Source organism: Vigna unguiculata, chromosome 3, assembly GCF_004118075.2.
Source record: "Vigna unguiculata cultivar IT97K-499-35 chromosome 3, ASM411807v1, whole genome shotgun sequence".
Lineage (NCBI taxonomy): Eukaryota > Viridiplantae > Streptophyta > Magnoliopsida > Fabales > Fabaceae > Vigna > Vigna unguiculata.
Window position 1 is genome coordinate 56601513 of NC_040281.1, and position 19702 is coordinate 56621214.

General features: G+C 31.3%; 1 protein-coding gene across 1 annotated transcript; it reads right to left on the reverse strand.

Annotated features, from left to right (window-relative positions):
• Window positions 1-763: 763 nt before the first annotated feature.
• LOC114176081 (pyrophosphate-energized vacuolar membrane proton pump-like) lies at window positions 764-2467 on the reverse strand. Its single transcript, XM_028060992.1, has 4 exons — window positions 1873-2467; window positions 1388-1767; window positions 1159-1245; window positions 764-1067 (listed from the first exon to the last, which is right to left on the reverse strand). The coding sequence occupies exons 1-4, from the start codon at window positions 2398-2400 to the stop codon at window positions 779-781; spliced, it is 1284 nt and encodes a 427-aa protein (XP_027916793.1). The 5' UTR covers window positions 2401-2467; the 3' UTR covers window positions 764-778.
• Between the last annotated feature and the right edge of the window lie 17235 nt (window positions 2468-19702).

Sequence of the window (19702 nt, forward strand, 5' to 3'; positions counted from 1 at the left end):
GAACACATTTTATCAATTTAGCTATTCTTAACCCAAATATTCCATAGTGCCCACAGTTGTCAAATTTGAAGTTAACAGGAATACATATGTTGCCTTGCAATTGTGACACTTTCTGAATCTACCCACTTCCATTCCCACATATCCGCAAGGGAACCTCACAACTCACACTAACCTCGGACAAGGCCATATCAAATCCATATTTATTATTATAACTATTTTGAATATTTTTATATTAAAAAACTTAGTGCCGATAGATATTACAATTTTAATCTTATTTATGTATGATCCTTGGGAATTTTTTTATATTAACATTGTATGGGAACAAGATTTTAGCGAGTGTGTGACATGTTGCTGTCAGTGTATGATCTAATCTGCAACTGGCTGGTACGTATTTACTCTTGTCAATGAAGATTTGATGGACTTTGCAATGAATGATGGACACCTTGCAATTAATGAATTGATGGACCTTTTCTTGGCAATGAGTAGGTAATTCAAGATGGGTTCATGCCCTGGAATGGTCTGGTAAGAAGGAATTTACAAGCTCACTTGAAGTTCCTTTCGTTGTTGATGGGTCAGAAGCCGGATTATTGAAGAGCTATGGACCTTTGAGTTTCCTTAAGGTCTTCTTTTCTCTCTATACCCAGATAAACTTATTAACACTTTCACTATGAAAACTATCAAAACCATCTTGAATAAGCCATACTCTACATTAGCAGGAAATCATAGATTACCTTCTTTAACATTAGATTCTGTGTGAAATACCCCAAAACTCTTAACTTTATACACAAATTAAAGGTGATAAAGATTCTTCGGCACTCATTCCAATACCTCCAGCATTGTCACTGATTGGACCATACGCGTCTATGGCCAACCCAGTGGCAATGGTACTCAGCATCCCAAGTGCAGCCACGGCAATACCATACATGGCAGCAAAAGTGAAACTAACAAAAATACTAATTGCTATAGCAAAAATTGGAATGATAACAGACTTGTATCTCAAGGCAAGGCCAAATATAACATTAGTTGCAGCACCAGTTCTGCAGGAGTCAGCTACGTCTTGAACAGGACTGCAAAATCAGACAAATAGTCAAGCTAAAGCCTGATGATATGATTGCACAAAGGTGAAAAAATAATAAAACAGTACCCTAAATTACTTACCTATATGCATTACTAGTATAGTACTCGGTTACAAATCCGATAATAAGTCCTGCCCAAAGACCAACAGCAACACACAAAAATAGCTGCCTGCAATACAAAATAAAAATATCTTTACGAGTTCACAGATATAAAAAGCAACAATGTAGTGATGTATAAATATACAAGAACCCATCATTAAATAATTTTGAACACAAACTTGGTTACTTATAGGAGTTAATATAAAACTGACCAGCTCTTGACGTCTTTCTGCACTCCAAAATTGAAGATAGTGAAGGAAGTTGGAAGTGCAACAAAACTAACAACTGCAACCCCAATAGTCATCAACACAGTGGAAATAACGAGCTGCTTTTTCAATGCAGGCTCAATCTCCTTCACAGCCTTGATCTCAAAGAAGTCAGTTGCAAATAAGGTGGTGAGCAAACAAACAAGAATACCCACAGAACTGACAATGAGAGGGTAGAGCATCGCAGTGAACTCATGATTCAACCCAAATGAGGAGATGGAAGCAACAACAAGAGCAGCACAAGATGACTCCGCATATGAACCAAACAGATCAGATCCCATACCAGCTATATCTCCAACATTGTCACCAACATTGTCAGCAATCACCTGAATACACAATAATTCATTCAGACAAACAAACAAAATATATTAACAAGACAGTGTTTCAAAACCCAAAAAGAAATGAAGTGATTTCAGGGTTCTGTGTCTTACAGCTGGATTTCTGGGATCATCTTCGGGAATATTCCTCTCAACCTTGCCAACAAGATCAGCACCAACATCAGCAGCTTTGGTATAAATACCTCCGCCAACTCTCCCAAACAAAGCCATAGAAGACCCACCAAGACCATAACCAGTTATGGCCTCAAAAAGACCACCCCAGTCATCACCATAGTAGATCTTAAACAAGTTGATGGCAATGTAAAGAACCAGAAGACCATTTGCAGCTAGGACAAAACCCATAGCAGCACCATATCTAAAAGCCGTACTGAAGGCCTTCCCAACGCCCTTTCTTGCCTCCAGGGTGGTTCTTGCATTGGCGTAAGTTGCAATTTTCATTCCCAGGAATCCAGAAACAAGTGATGTGACGCCACCAAGCAGGAAAGATACGGTGCTGAAAATAGCCGTGGCAAGTGCTGGCTTACACGTTTTAGTTTTATCGTATGTGCAAGGCTGGGGGCTTGTGCTGAATCCTTCCACTGAACCAAGGAAGAGGAATATCAAAATGGCAAAAGCCACCATGAAGATTCCCACATACTTGTATTCAGTAAAAAGGAAAGAGGTTGCTCCTGTCCAAGTTCAAACGCCAGTAAATAAGTGAAGCATTCTTTAACATCAAACAATAAGCACTATTTCGGGATAAGGACCAGCAATCAAGAGCATATCCAAAAATTTAAAGAATAAATAAAATGCAAAACACCTGCCAAGCAATGGTTTCAGCAAAAGCCAACTCTACTCTTATGGTAAGTCTAAGAGGTCCAAAGAACAGATCACAGGGTTTTGGGAGAAAAATTATCTACTACAATAACAAGGTCCAAATTTAACAAGCAATACAGAGCTTGTTAAAGTTTAAAACATTGCAAATATGTAGGGAATGAGGAGAAAAGTTGTAAATGCACCCTAGTACAGTATGTGGCTGCATCATAACAAAAGTAAGCTATAGTAATTTGATCTATTATATCCTCTTTCATATGTTATTGTTTGCAATTACACTCATTGTTCGGTTGAAATTTTCAGGATGGATACAATGGGAGAAGCATTGATCATAAGACTTCTCATAGCTCTCAAATAGGATGGCTTAGAAGTTTGACAATATAAAGGAGGTTGTTTTTTTTCTCAAATAATTCAAGGTATCTAAAATATGATATGTGCTTAACTTATTATTTAAATTTTGATTTTTATGAAGTGTGGTTGTTATGAACTTTCATCTAAATCATAGAAAATTGGGGACTCAAGATTACTGACTCAAGATTAGAGGAAGATTTTGAAACTAGTTCAGTGTGGAGAATTGTTGAAATAGAATTTCACAACTGAACTTGGTTTTATGCTAGATGAAACCTTTTCTCATACTAGAAAAATGTTCCACTTTGTGATGTGTTTCGATTTCTGTTTTGTGTACCTGAATCTATTATAATTTTGCATGTTCAGTTTTGTTATCTTTTTTATTCATCGTTCTTATGTTTTAATTTAATGTTTTGTAACCATCACTCAATCTTTTACATGATTATTTTGAATGCTTTATATTCATTTATCAACATCACTTATAAAATATAGGCTTAAATACCATTTTGGTCCTCATTTTCGTAGTGTTTGTTGTGGATGGTCTTCATTTTGACACAATGTTTAAAATGGTCCTCATTTTCACTGAATGTTTAAAATGATCCTCATTTTCGCAATTCGTATTTTATTTGGTCTTTTTTTGTAACGCCGTTTAAATCATTAACGGAGCATCGTACAGGTGGCACAGTTTGTATTAGGGTGTGTTACGTGTACTGTACAGGTGTGGTAATTATATATTTGAGGATAAATAAGTGAGCTAGGGTTTTGGTAAGGAATGTTTGGGCAGTTGGTGAATTTTGGCAATCTTGTTCCTCCATTCCCAATTGGTGTTGCTGCAATCTTCTTCTTCCTACCATCCCATTATATAGGTATGTTATGGTCCCAATCTTCTTCCTTTTCCGGTAAACGGTGAAGTCTTGTGGGAAAGAACTCCCTACCCTGACGTCCATCCACCACATAAGAGGACCTTACCAGGAAGATCCAAGAAAAAAGAAGGTTGGAAGAGTGGGAGTTGAGAAAGGATAACACACAAATCGGCAAAGGAGGTCATAGAAAAAAAATGTAGCATATGCCGTCAGATTAGACATAACAGGAACAATTGCCCAGATAAGTCTGTGGATGAGCAGACTACAACACCTGCTGAGACTGCACCAGATGTCCAAACTGCTGAGAATGCACCAACTGCTGAAACTCAAACAACTCAACCACCAAGAAATGAAATGGAGAGTCAAGCAACACCACTACCAACACCAGAAGAACCATCTCAGCAGTTTGTGATGAAATTACAGATTAGGAGGAGGCCATGATAGCAGCTACAAACGTCTTAGTTATTTTTTGGAATTTCTGATGTAAAATTCATTATTGATGTAATGCATTTTGACTTTTCTTAAACTTCGTTCAATTTCACTTTTGCCAAACATTGATGTAGTGCATTTTGATGAGAATGAATTAATGTTATGAATTTAACTTCTTCCAGACTTAGATCAATTTAATTTTTCCCAAACTTAAAGCAATATTACTTACTTCAATGCTCAGATTAAGATGTCATTTTGAACATGTTAGGACTAATATCAACATAATCAAACTAATTCATTTCTTCATTTAACAATAGTACAACACAGATTGGACTTTAAAAGATTACACACAATAACAATACGAATAATGCAATAACAACAAAAGTGAGCCCTATTACTAATTGCAGGAAGAAGAAGATTGCATCAACACCAATTGATAATGGAGGAACAAGATTGCCAAAACTCATCAACTGTTCAAACATTCCTTACCAAAATCCTAGCTCACTTATTTATCCTCAAATATCTAATTACCACACATGTACAGTATACGTAACACACCCTAATACAAACCGTGTCACATGTACAATTTTCCGTTAATGATTTAAACGGCGTTACAAAAAAGGACCAAATAAAATACGAATTGCGATAATGAGGACCATTCTAAACATTCGATAAAAAAGAGAACCATTTTAAACATTTTGTCAAAATGAGGACTATCCGCAACAAACACTACGAAAATGAGAACCAAAAAAGTATTTAAACCTAAAATATAAAAGTAATTTTATCACAAGTTATAAAATATAAATTATAATTAAATTATAATTATAAAACGCAGAACAAGAAAACATAAAAAATAAAGTTCAAACCTGAAACGAAACCCTTATACAATGCACATACAAAATTGGTTTATTATTGTTTGAAATGGCTTGGTAACAGGAGTTGAAAAATATTCAAAGGAATGATACTAAAACGTCTGATGAGTTCATGTTGGCATATGTACATTTATGACAGATTATCAATTACTCTGAAACCTAATAATCTTTTCTAAAAAACACTTTCTTTTTATAAAAGTGGTTTTAGTACATCCTATTATATGATAATTAAATTATTAACTTTTATTACATTTTCATGCCTTCTTTTTTAATATATATATAATATAAATCCAAAAAAGTAATAATATCATAAAATAAAATAATATTACAAATACAACTATATGATAATAATAAAAAATTAATAATATTATTAATAATAATTATTAATATTATTAATAATAATTATTAATATTATTAATATTATTAATAATAATTAATAATATAATTTAGTCGCATAATAACCTTTTTTATCCCATAATAATTTAGTCCTTTTTTCATTTTATTTATTAAAATATTTTTTTATCATCTCAAAATCAATCAAAAATTAATAACAAGTAATTAAATATTTATAACATACGACAAATAATGATAACAAGTAATTACATTCTTAATCATACACTAATTTGATATTATTATACATACATTTATATATATATATATATATATATATATATATATATATATATATATATATATATATATATATATATATATATATATATAATCCCTACAAATTTATCAAATATATAATAAAGCATCAGTTTTTAGATTATTGTAATGTAATTTTTATAATAATTTTATTTGTTATTATTAATGTTACTAATATTATTAATTAGTTAATTTCATTATTTTTTTTTTTAAAAAATTTAATTATGAATAGAATTTTAATTAGCAATTGGTAATACTATTATAATTACTATTATTTTTGTTATTATTACTTGAATCAATAAATATATTTTATTTTAAATTATTCTTTTAATTATTGCTCGACAAATTTTGAATGAATATTTATTGAAAATATTTATTATATTTTATTATTTTCATTTACAATGTTAGTTTTGATATCAATTTATTTTTGTAATTACCATGTTGAGATAAACTGTTTTAATCATAGTGATTATTTATTATGAACAAAACAAATTCAAAAATTAATTCACATTATCTTTCTTAATTTACAATATATTTATCATTGATATTATAATTTTATTCAATAGTTATCTTTCATTTTAATACATTTCTTCAATTACTAAAGTTATTTTTACTATTATTGTTTGTTATTATAAATATAATCAATTGTTATATTTTATTTTAATTAATTTATTAATGTTACTGTTTTAATACTCAATAGAGGTTGAATTTATATTTGTTGAAAATTATAAATATTGACTACTGTGATAACCCTTTTATTTCAGTCCCTTTCTTCCCCCATTCTAACACTGAACTCTCCACTCTCTCTACTTCACCATCATCCCCTACAGTGCTACCTCTCTCCACTCTCTCTACTTCACCATCATCCCCTACAGTGCTACCTTCACACTTAACCCAATTTCTTCTGCTTCTGAATCAGATGCTAGGGAAGTGACCCCGACAAATCCTCAAGCTACCTCCATCTCTAGCCTTTCTTCCTCCAGGTAAGCTCCAATTTCGTTTTGAGGTCCAATTCCATATTTCATCAAGAAATCTTGCTTCTATTCTGAGTCTAATTGAGTGTTCCTCCCTCATCCATGTCGGAATGATGGAATTGCCAGGTTAAATTAAAGAATTCTGCCCCTCCTCTCTACGTTGCTCTCATCCAAGGCGTTCTCCATTAACTAGGTAAGGAAAGCTGACTTTTAGCTCAATTTTCGTAGGAGATGTGTTCTTGAGTGTTTAGAATTTTTTGTGTTGTGTTTAATTGGTGCTTGGACCTGTTGTGTGTGATTTTTGAGTATGGGATGATTCTGGGCGAGGATGCATGCGTGGAACAGATGAGGAATCCTGGTATTTTCGCCTAGGCGAGCAGCTCTCGCCTGAGCGAAAATACCAGAGGATCACCTCTGCCACTGCACGAAATCTCGCCTAGGCGAGCTGGAGTCGCCTGAGCGAGATAACTTCTCGTCTAGGCGAGCCAGTTTAGCCTGAGCGAGAGTTCGCCCAGGATTTTATTTTTGCCACTGTAAGGGGTCTCGCCCAGGCGAGAGTAGCCCGCCTAAGCGAGACAACCTATCTAGCTTAGGCGAGACTCTCTAGCCTAAGCGAGATTCCCTGCAGAAGTTTGCTCCTTTCATTGTTTTTGACTAATTGATGCTGTACTACTTGCATGAATCTGATAATGGTTGGTTCTGTATGTAATTCTTATGCATGATGGTCAGTGTGATAGAATTGAGTGTGAAATTGGTATGATTAAGAACATGTTGGAGATAGGGTTTCAAGGGGAATCCTAAGGAATGTGGTTTTAGTGAATGTAAGGGCATGAGGACTCAGATTGGTGGCATCCTGACGCTCCTAGTAACCATTAAGACTCAAGTAGAGTATGATGGATTATGTCGGGGAGAGTAGCAGGAGGTCCTAGTCTATAATTCCGATCCATCATAGAGGTGATGGGATTTACCTTGAGAGTGGTTGGGTGAATACCCCTTGTGCCTAAAACTCTGCAGAGTTTAGGAACCATCTCAAGTACAAGTCACCAAGAGCTCCAATGCCAGTTACATAATCCGGATATCGAGTCTAGAATGATGTGTGGTGTTGTGGTCAGTATTAATCTGATGATTTAATCGATTGTGTAGTAAAAGTCTGTTTTCTGTCTTAGTATGAAAATTGCATGATTTGCTCTTTGTTCAAGTTAGCTTACCCTTCTAGTTTCTTTTGTGTTCTGTGTGTCTTCTACTTCTGCAATGATCGTCTTTATTGAATGGCATGAGCAGATAAAAGTGCAGGTGAAGGTACATCCTTCCTAGACAGGCGTTGAAGGGGTTCCAGGACTTTTTCCAGCTGTAGTAGTTACATGTTTCTTTAGTAGATGCTTAGGGTGTTTTGTAACCTTTAGTAGTGTGTGGACTGTATATGTTGATCAGCGTATGTATGGTTATTTTTTAGGATGACGGTATTATATTACACTGGCCTATGTCATCATTTGCTTCTGGACTATTAAAATTTAAATGTTTTGTTTAATAGTTTAAAAACTATGAAAACGGGATGTTACAACTACACTTTATTATTTTCATTTAGGAGTTATTATAAATTAATATTATTATTTTTAATTATTTTCATAATTTTCAATATGTCTACATGTTAACTATTATTATTATTATTAACCTTTTATATTATTATTATTATTAATATTAGTATTAATGAATATTTAGTATTATTTTTATTATTATTATAAATATTAATATTATTATATATATTATTGTCTTATTATTATCATTTTTGTTGCGGTGATTATCCTTCTTCTTATTATTATTATTATTATTATTTATTTTTTTTAAATTTTGTACATGATTCTTAGTGCATCCATTCTACCTTAATAAGAACCTGTGCATACATATTTTATGTTGCTCTAACTTTTTTAATATATTTTACTTTTGTTTATAATATTTTAATTTTGTATGGTTAAATTCCTTTTAAATATATTGTTTTTAAGGGTTTTTTATCTGTGTGTTTTTATTAACAAATTTTATGTTGCTCTAACTTTTTTAATATATTTTACTTTTGTTTATAATATTTTAATTTTGTATGGTTAAATTCCTTTTAAATATATTGTTTTAAAGGTTTTTTATTTATGTGTTTTTATTAACAAATTTTAAGCCCAACTTCAACTTGGTGTTTATTTATTTTGTATGGGGTCCATAATGTATAATGTATTTATATTTTGCTCTAACAATAATCCAATATAACCATTTCATTTAGATGGTATAAATTTTAATTATACAATAATATTTTTTACTGCATAACTAAGAGTATATTATTATTAATATGCTTAGTATTAATGATTATCTAGTATGGTCATTATTATTCTATTATTATTATCGTTAATGTTGTTGTTTTATACAGGATCCGTATAATATGCTTATGTTTTATTTTAGCTATAATATATATATATATATATATATATATATATATATATATATATTTGATTAATATTGGTTTCTAATTTATTTTAAATATTGTTTTCGGATTTTATATTATGCTTCCGCTAACAAATCAACTTAGTTTTTGTACTTTTATTTACTGATAGATGTATAATGGACAATATACTAACATTTTATTTTAATAAAAATTCTTATATATGTATTTTATTTTAATATGATATATAATTCCAAAGTTTAATTATAAATTTCAATCATATAATAAAATTGTTTTAATATTGGTATTATTAATATTAATAGTATAGTATAATCTAATGTTGTTATACATATAATTATATATATATATATATATAATTATATACAATTATAAATCTTAAATATAATTATAAAAATAAATTATCTATCGAAAAATAATAATAATTATAATACATTTTTTAATCCAAAATTACAAAACATGGTTTTAATTATTTAAATGTTTTCATACTATTATTATTAGTTAATATGCCTACACTATATTATTATTATTATTGTCAATATTATTAATAATAAATATGGTTTTAATAGTAATTACAAGTTTATATATATATATATATATATATATATATATATATATATATATATATATATGAGTTTTGATTAGAATAATTTATGTTCAACTTCATATTTTTATGATTATATGTGGTTAATTTATTTTAAATATTAGTTTAAGTTTTTATATCTATATTTATGTTTAAAAAAATTTAACATAGATTTCATCTTGTATTTTTGTTTTGTACAGGATTCGCATAATAAATCTACATTTTATTCTAACAATGATCTATGTATATGTATTTTCTTTTAATTTAATATATAAATCAAAAGTTTAATTACAAATTTTAATTATACAACTATACTGTTTTACTACACCTAACTAATAATATATTATTATTATTATTAATATGATTAGTATTAATTACTACATTATTTTTATTATTATTATAATTATTATAATTATTATTAATATAATAATAATGATTATTATTATTATTATTATTTTCATCAACATCATTATTATTATTACTATTATTAATACTAGTATTATTATTTTGAAAATTGTGTATGAGATTCATCATCAACAATATACCTGCACTATTCTACTATTATTATTATTTATATAAATATTATTGTTAGTTTTATTAATATTAATAAATATTTAATAATATTATTATTAATAATATTAATGTTATTCTATTATTATTGTTACTATTATTATTTTGTATTATTATTATTGTTATTCTATTATTATTGTTATTATTATTATTTTGCATTATTATTATTGTTTTGTACACGACTCTAATGCATAATATGTATATGTTTTATTTTAATTATAAAATCTGTACATACATTTCATATTATTATTAAATTCTGTATGTTACACCAATGTCAAAACAACATCAGCTCCCATGACCACACACCTTTAGCATTTAAGAAAAGTTATGATTTGTTTTTCATATCCTCTCCTCACATGTTTTCATCAATATTTGTATAATATGGAATGAATGTAGATATGTGCTGAATATTGAATTTGTTTTAGATTTTTTAAAAATTATAAGTATTGTTGTGAATTTGTTTATTTTTTAAATATAATAGCTTTTAATTTTACTTGCAATTTTAGTATACCCTTACGTGAAGAAGAAATATAGGATGATATGGAAAAACAATTTGAATTTGTTGAACCTGAAAAGAAAAGGAAATGGGATAAGACTAACAATATTGGTAGTAGGAAATATTTTCTTAAGATTGGAGGTGAGTAATGATGGAAAAGAAAAAAAGGGTTAGGTTATAAAACATAGTAATTCTTATTTAAGTTGTCATATTATTAGTTTTGTTAAAAATAAACGGAAAGTTAAAGGCCAAAATGATAAATAGAGTAAATTATTGCGAATCATTGTTAGAACTAATTATTAGATACAATTTGGTCCACAAATTTGTAAAATATCAAAACTTAGACTTGGATAAAGTACTCATGTCTTAAAACAATTATGGATTCTTGAAGCAATTTTAACTTTTTTAAGCACCACTAAAGATTATATTAAAAGAACATATAAGAATGAAAACACTATATATTTAAGGAATTGTTTGTTTCCAGTAAAATTTGTTTAACTTTTTCTATTTATGAATATATTTAATATTTACAGTCTCACAATTTTAACGATCTATCTTGTTGACCAAAATTAAAAGTTAAATAGCAAGATGTTTCACTTTCATCATTTGTCTCCCACTCACACGAGTTTAGAGTTATTTAATAAAATTATAACGATTTTTTTATGAATTTGGGGATTTAAGAAAAAAAAATCCGACACATTAGATAACATACACTTTGATCAAAAAGAATTATTAGATTAGATTTCAAAATCTTGTAGACAACTTGGAAATGATTTATATTCATTTAACACAATAGAAAGCAAAGATATATTAGAATATGATATTATTATTTTTTGTTTTATCATTTTAGAGAAACTAATTAAAATAAATAGAAGAGATAAAAATATCTGAATAATGTAATTAATAAAACAATATATTTTGTTTCCCGACATAGTTCAAGTAAGCACTCTCACTCGTATCTCTACACTTTTTCCACTTGCACACACTGAGATATTAATTAATTAATTAATTAGTGCAGTGTTTGCTTTAAGTATTGTTCAAGTCGATGCATGTTATGCGTTCTCTCTATGTTTGCTTCACCTGATTTGAAAGGATGAGTAGGTGTGGAATTGGGGAATGGATACAAATTAAAATCTTAGTAAACTAAAAAGATTTGTGATGGTCTATTGTACATGTATTAGAGCAAGTAAGGATTTTTTATCGATTATTTTTGGGAATTTTACTTTAGTTCTTTAAAAGAAACATATTTAAACGAGGTAAAAGAGTGAGATTTTAGGTTTGAGTTCAGAATCAATGTCTATTCTACACTTTATGCTTCAGTTCCTTTTGAACCGAAGTCTTTTTTTTTTTTTAAATAATCTTGTTTCATCACCATCATGCTTCCCAACACCAATGCAGAACCCCCAACAAACAAACAAAGTCACCACCATCCTTCCCAGCACGATCGCAAACCACTTACTTAGAATTGTTGTAACAGATCTTCCAAAATACGACATAAGACTAGGGATTCGTTGAGAACATAGTCCTTATAACCTTTTTGAAAAAAAAAAAAAACCATTTGGTTTCTCGCAAAAAGGGATTCCAAAACTGGTAAAAAGTTATCATTTTTCCAATGTAATGGAGTCACACTAGCATTCATTCACCGAGAAAGAGAGAGAGCTAAAAGCATATTCTCGAAAAAGCCAACTATTACGGCACAATCCTCTCCTAGTCTATTTAGTCCTCAACCCCCTGCTTCGCTTTCTCTCTGAATCCAAGTTCACGACGGTCAGTTTTTGACACGAGATGGCCATCCTCTGGTAGAGGAAGTTCTAGAGAGCAAAAGAGGAAGGTAGAGAGAAAAGGAAAGCTTGAATAGGAAGAAGAGCGAGCTCAAGAGTGATAAAGTCGAAGAGGAAAAGTCTCGAAGGGACTATACTATCCCACGAGATTCAAGCTTGTAGAGAGTTGTGACCTCCATTTATGCCAAGAATATGGTAGAAGAAATATAAAGTTGTGTTTGGCAGCGAAGAAAGGAGGAGAGCAGAAAAGTGTGGCTGCAGTGGAGGAGTGGAGCGACGCAAATGAAAAAGCTTTGGTGGAGATGTACAATTTTAACCCTAGTAGATGAATGAGCCTAGATTCTTTAAATAAATGAGGCCTATATTAGTATAGGTCTCGGTTCTTTTATAACCACGATCTATAATTGTGAAAAAAAATAAAAATAAAAAATGCAAGCGCATGACATTTTTGAAAGGAAAATGATAAAGTAACTCCATATTGTGACTCCTTATTTGACTCCATGAAGTGGTATGCATAGGTGGGTTTTATTTTTTAAATTAAAATTAATTTTATTAAAGCATTTTACTTCAGACGTGGCTTTTTTATTTTTTATTAAAATTTATTTGTAGAAAGACATTTTGGAGAGTGGGTGTAGGCATGAAAATTGAAAGGGTGAAAAGGTAGATTTTCTCTGGAGAGTGGGTGTGCGCAGAGCAAGCAAAATTGAAAAGGTGATAAGGTAGGTTTTCTTTGGAGAGTGGGTGTGCGCAGAGCAAACAAAAACGAAGAAAGAGAAAAGAAAGAAAGAAAGGGAAAAGGAAGAAAGGAGAAAAAGGGAGAAAACGTGTGTTGTAGTGTAATCGAAGAAGAAGAAGGGAGAAGACGATCCTCGCAGAGTTAGGGTTTTTGTTGCTTTCCATTGTTCGATTCAACATCGTGGTTCGTAGGTCTGTTTTTTTTTTTTGTGTTTCTCCACTACGCCAACAGTTTTGTGTTTTTTTGTTCGAAATCGTCGTTGAGGGTTTTTTGGTTAAGGAACTGAGATTTTATTTTGTTTTTGGTGGCATAGTCGACTGAGTTATTCTTTAAAGGCAAATTGAACATCTATCTTGTACAGGTGAATGACCACAACACTGTAATTGAAGAAGAAAAAGGGAAAAGATTGCGAAGTTAGGGTTTTTGGTGCTTTCAGTTGCTCGATTCAGGCGGTGGTTGGTAAGTTTGGGTTATTTTTTCGTTTCTGTGATTTTGGTGCTTTGATAGGTGCATGAATACTAATTTCCTGACTATGTTGATTAAATCTGTCTTATTTTTTTATGATGATCTGTTTGCTCACAAGTGATGACTTGTGCTGCATTTTGTGCAATAACGTGGTTTGACTCAATTTTTTGAACTCATACTATAGCAGTCAATAGTTGATTATGGGGTGATTCACTTTGGGTAATATGTGTTGATTTGTAATAATTTCTTTCATGTGGTTTCATACCCAAGTGGGTTAAACATGTCTGATTTGTTGGTGATGACTTGTGTGCATCCAAGTGATGACCTGTGCTGCATTTTTTGCAATCATGTTGTTTAACTCAATTTTTTGAACTTCCATATTATATTAGTCAATAATTGATTATTGGGTGATTCACTTTGGATAATCTGAGTTAATTTGTAATTATCTCTTTGATGTGGTTTCAGAGCTAAGTTGATTACACTTGTATAATGTATGAGTGATGACCTGTTTGCTCACAAATGATGATCTGTGTTGAATTTTTTGGAAGCATGTGGTATGACTCAATTTTTTTGATCTTTCATGTCGTACCAGTCAATAGTTGATTATGGGTTGATTAAGTATGGGTAATATGCGTTGATTTGTAGTTATTTCTTTCATGTGGTTTCATACCCAAGTGGATTAAACTTGTATGAAATTATGTCTCTTTATTGTTTTTCCTCTTCATGTATAGTTACTCATAAAACTTTATGAATTTTGATTCAATAGGTTGCTATATTCTGGCCTTTTGGGTACCTCAACATCACACTTAGGAACATTGTCAAGGCAAATAACTAATCTTGAAACAAATATATGTTTTTTTTAATTCATACCATGTCTTCAAGTCACACAATATAATCATTCATGACATTTGTAGGTTTTCAAGTATGACATAACTCATCCAACTGAAGAAGAAGTTAAAACTTCTATGCCTGTGGTGCGACTTAACTATGTTGTCAAACAAAACGTGGAAGCCAATGCCTAGACTAGTATAAATTCCAATCCGAACGCAAATGACAACAAAAATATGGGACCCAATTTGCAGCCCAACATGCAGCCTACTAACACTGCTAATGTGGAGGATATACTACAGAGGATGGTTCCTCCATCCACCAATATTCCATGTGTTGAGGTTGGGGAGAGCTCCAAAGTTCAATCTTCTGTTCTGCATAATATATCACTTACGTAACTCATGACTATTTAATGTCTTCAATTTTTAGGCTATTTATTTTTAACTTTAGTGTTTCTGTTGTTAATTTTAATTTTCATGACACTGTTGGAAGAATCTACTACATTTATGATATTAAACTTATTTTATCACTTTGATATCCATGTAAATTTACTGTCAGTTAAACTTATTATATGATTATCTATGTACTATTAACTGTTGATCACCGACAAAGATTTTGCACACCTTCAAAAATTTTAATCTATGAAAAACGTTTTAGTATGAAACTCACTTACAATCAATCACATAAATAGAGTAAAATATAATGTAGGATACTGTCTATGATGAATCTCTGGAAAAATTGTGGTACAAGTGGAACATAACATACATGCCAACACTGACAATAATAAATGGTTATCAATCAAGTATTAAGTGCTGACCTACAATAAACATTTTGCACACCTTCCAAATTCGTGGTCTCTGCTAACATAAATTCAACGAAAATAAACCTTACCAAAGTAGGTGTGTGATAATTGATAAAAGAGGAAAAACATCATAACTATGATAATTTTAAATAGTGACCATTTCACTATTAAGTGTTGATCTACGCTTCACATTTTGTACACGCACATAATCTAAGGTATTTGGGTAAGGGTGTCAATAACTACTCCATATTTAATGAAATATAACACCTTTATTGCGTATATGAAACATATTGAACAACAACAAAGTACGTGTGGGATAATTCATCAACAACTCCAACATGATATTCTTCTTATCTGTATTCAAATTATATGATGACTCGAGAACTATTAAGTAGTGACTTGGTCTAAAAAATTTGCACATGTACAAAAAATCTGGTATGAAATTAGAGTAAACTTTTTTGAAGAACATTAATTTTGGTATGAGCTATTTAGTTCGCAAGTTCTACATCACATATTATATATTAATCAGGTGTGTTATAATTGGTAAAACATTCAAGACATGATAACTCTCACATTTTTAAATGTAGATCATTCATATATTAAGTGTTGACCTGTGAACAACATCTTGCACATAATTACTTATTTGTTATCTGTGTGGTAACCAATATTACTAAATTTCTGACCACATACGTATTCACTGTTCACCTGCTATAAAATTTATTTGCACTCAATGAAAATTAGGATGAACAACATCCAGCTAGAACTTCATATAAACCACTCAGAATTTCATAAATCAATGACTAAGCCAAGAAAATTGTCATAAATCACTTCCACAATGTCTAAACATAAAAAATACCAAATTTAGCAATATAAATCCTAACTACAACAAACATAAAATTTCTAAATCAACTACTTATGGCGCTTCCTCCCACTAAATGTTGCAAAAGGAGTTCTTATTGCCATACTCTTGACACGCATCCGAGGACCATCCCTTCATCGCACATACATGTTGCTCTGTTCGGATTCTTGTGCTTCCTAATTTGGAAAATGAACTTCTTCCACATGACCCCTCTTACCAGAATTGCCAAATTCAATACAACCCTTAGGGTGGTTGGAATTAGGTGTTTGCGAATGACCAACACTTGGTTCACCCAGCTTTGAAAACTTCATTTTGCCCTGCTGATGCTGGCGTTGGTTATTCCTCTCAATCATCATTGCATTCAAGTCTACAAGTTCTTTTTGCAATTTCCCTAGCACACTTTCTTGATGTTCAACAGATTTAATTAAGTTAACTATTTTAGTACCCTTATTTCGATGTCCATATACCTCAAAACCTTCTTTAACGAAGGAATTGCTCAGCTATTCTACAGAGGCAGCAACATATGCAACAACCTGAAACAATTCACAACAACCTTCAAATAGTATAGATGACACATTTAAGAAAAAAATCGAACAACAAAATACTCACATGATTGCAAAAAATGCAGCATAGGTCATCACTTGGATGTACACAAGTCATCACCAACAAATCAAACATGTTTAACCCACTTGGGTATGAAACCACATGAAAGAAATAACTACAAATCAACGCATATTACCCATACTTAATTACCCTATAATCAACTATTGACATCTATAGTATGAGTTCAAAAAATTGAGTCAAACCACATTATTGCACAAAATGCAGCACAGGTCATCACTTGTGATCAAATAGGTCATCACAAAAAAATAAGACATATTTCATCAACCTAGTTAGAAAACTAGTATTCATGCACCTATCAAAGCACCAAAATCACAGAAACGAAAAAATAACACAAACTTACCAATCACCGCCTGAATCGAACAATTGAAAGCACCAAAATCCTAACTTCGCAAGCTTTGTCTTTTCCCTTTTTCTTCTTCGATTACAGTGTTGTGGTCATTCACCTGTACAAGATAGATGTTAAATTTGCCTTTAAAGAATAACTCACTCGACTATGCCACCAAAAAAAAATCTCAGTTCCTTAACCAAAAAACCCAAACGACGATTTCGAAAAAAAAAACCACAAACCTATTGGCGTAGTGGAGAAACGCAAAAAAAAAAAAAAAGACCTACAAACCACGATGTTGAATCGAACAATGGAGAGCAACAAAAGCCCTAACTCTGGGAAGATCGTCTTCTCCCTGCGTCTTCTCCCTTCGTCTTCTTCGATTTCACTACAACACACGTCTTCTCCCTTTTTCTCCTTTCTTCCTTTCTCCTTTCTTCCTTTTCCCTTTCTTTCTTTCTTTTCCCTTTCTTCATTTTTGCTTGCTCTGCGCACACCCACTCTCCAAAGAAAACCTAGCTTCTCACCCTTTCAATTTTGCTTCCTCTGCGCACACCCACTCTCCAAAGAAAACCTACTTTCTCACCCTTCCAATTTTCACGCCCACACCCACTCTCCAAAACGTGTTTCTCACCCTTTCAATTTTCACGTCCACACCCACTCTCCAAAACGTGCCACATGTGAAGTAAAATGGTTTAATAAAATTAATTTTAATTTAAAAAATAAAATCCACCTGTGCATGCCACCTCATGGAGTCAAATAAGGGGTCAAAAAATGGAGTCAGGATATCATTTTCCTTTTTGAAATTTCCTACATAACTTTAGGCCTTAATTTTAAAAGAACCTATAAGCCTTGGTTATTTAAAGAATTGAGGACTATACTAGTATAGGCCTCAATAGGAACCGAGACCTATAGTTGTGTAGAAAATTTTAAAAATGTCATCGCATTTTGAAAGACTTTGGTTTTCTTGAAACCAAAGCATATGAGGCGATTTTAAAAGCATTTTTTACACTAGTGATGAAACTTAACATTATTGAATTTCCCATGTTTTAAAACTTGTTGGATAACTCTGATGTTTTGTTAAGGTTGTGTGGTGCGTGGTGTGGTGATTAGTGATGATTATTTAGTTAGATAATTGTAGGGATGATCGGTGATGGTTCTTCCTTACTTGCTAATAGTGTAGGGATGACATTCATTTGTCTTTTTAAGTATTTACAACTCACCTTTGAACTTTCCAAAATGTACATAAAGATAAAAACCTAAAGTTCAATTAGGTTATCATTATAAAGGCTTAAGTAGAGCAAACTTTAAATTAGGTTATTATACCTAGTCCACATCATTACCTTTAAATTTGTTGAGTTGATGAAAATATTCTTGAAAATCTTACATCATAGGATAAGTAATGAAGTGGATGATAATGGATATATAATGAATTCAAAGTCCAAGTCAATAGTATTCTTGTTGTAGAGTGTTGTGAGATTTGAGTTAAATTCATGCTTTGGAGAGTGTGAATGTGTTTATGCTCAAAGGTAGGGGTGACAATTCGCGACGGACAAGGCGGGCGAACCAGGTGGGCTAGCCCACAGGCCCATAGAAAAAAACACGGGACTGATTGGGATATTGAACCCGTTGGCCCGCAGATCACGCAGGCTAAAGGTGGGGCGGTGTGGCCCGCTGACTTGTTTACAAAATGAAATATTATCCTTTTTCAATCCCCACACCATTCATCACGCAGTTTCTATAAGTTTCTTTTATTATTATTATTATTATTATTGTTATTATTATTATTATTATGATGTATAATCATTGTATATAAGGTAATGATTTTAGTTTACGAATATTGAGTATCTTTTTTTTTTGCATTGTAGGTTAACAAATTTGTACCTATCTTGTAAGGTGACATGTTGTTATTGTACTTTAGTTATAATCTTCGTTGTTATTATTTGTTGTCTTTGATTAGTTAGACTAATTGGATTTATTTCGATATGAAATGAGTATCAATTATTATGGGAAAATAAAAAAAAAAAATATTTTGCTCATCACAAATGTGAGCCAGCACGCGGGACAAACCAAAACAGGTCGGGGCTGACCCGCTTGTTAGAAATCGCGCAACAGAATTACTCGCCTGTGGACAAGAACCAAGAGTCTTAATAAAAGAAATATGTGGTTTAAAATGTTTTCCCTTTTAATATCAAATAAATTTCTTTACTTTATTTTAATAACCACAATAAAATAAAGAGAGTAGAGAAGAGAAAATTGCACAAGGTATTTATATTGGTTCAGATCAAAAGACCTTACTTCCAGTTCTTAGTCTCTCAAAAATTAGATTAACTCAATCACTAAAATAAATAACAAATACAATCACAATCACATATAAAAAAGTTTAGGGTTTAGAAAACACCTCCCTTGAAATCCACAAGGGATGAACACCTCTCTTTATCACACAAGAGATGAAGAAACACCGTCC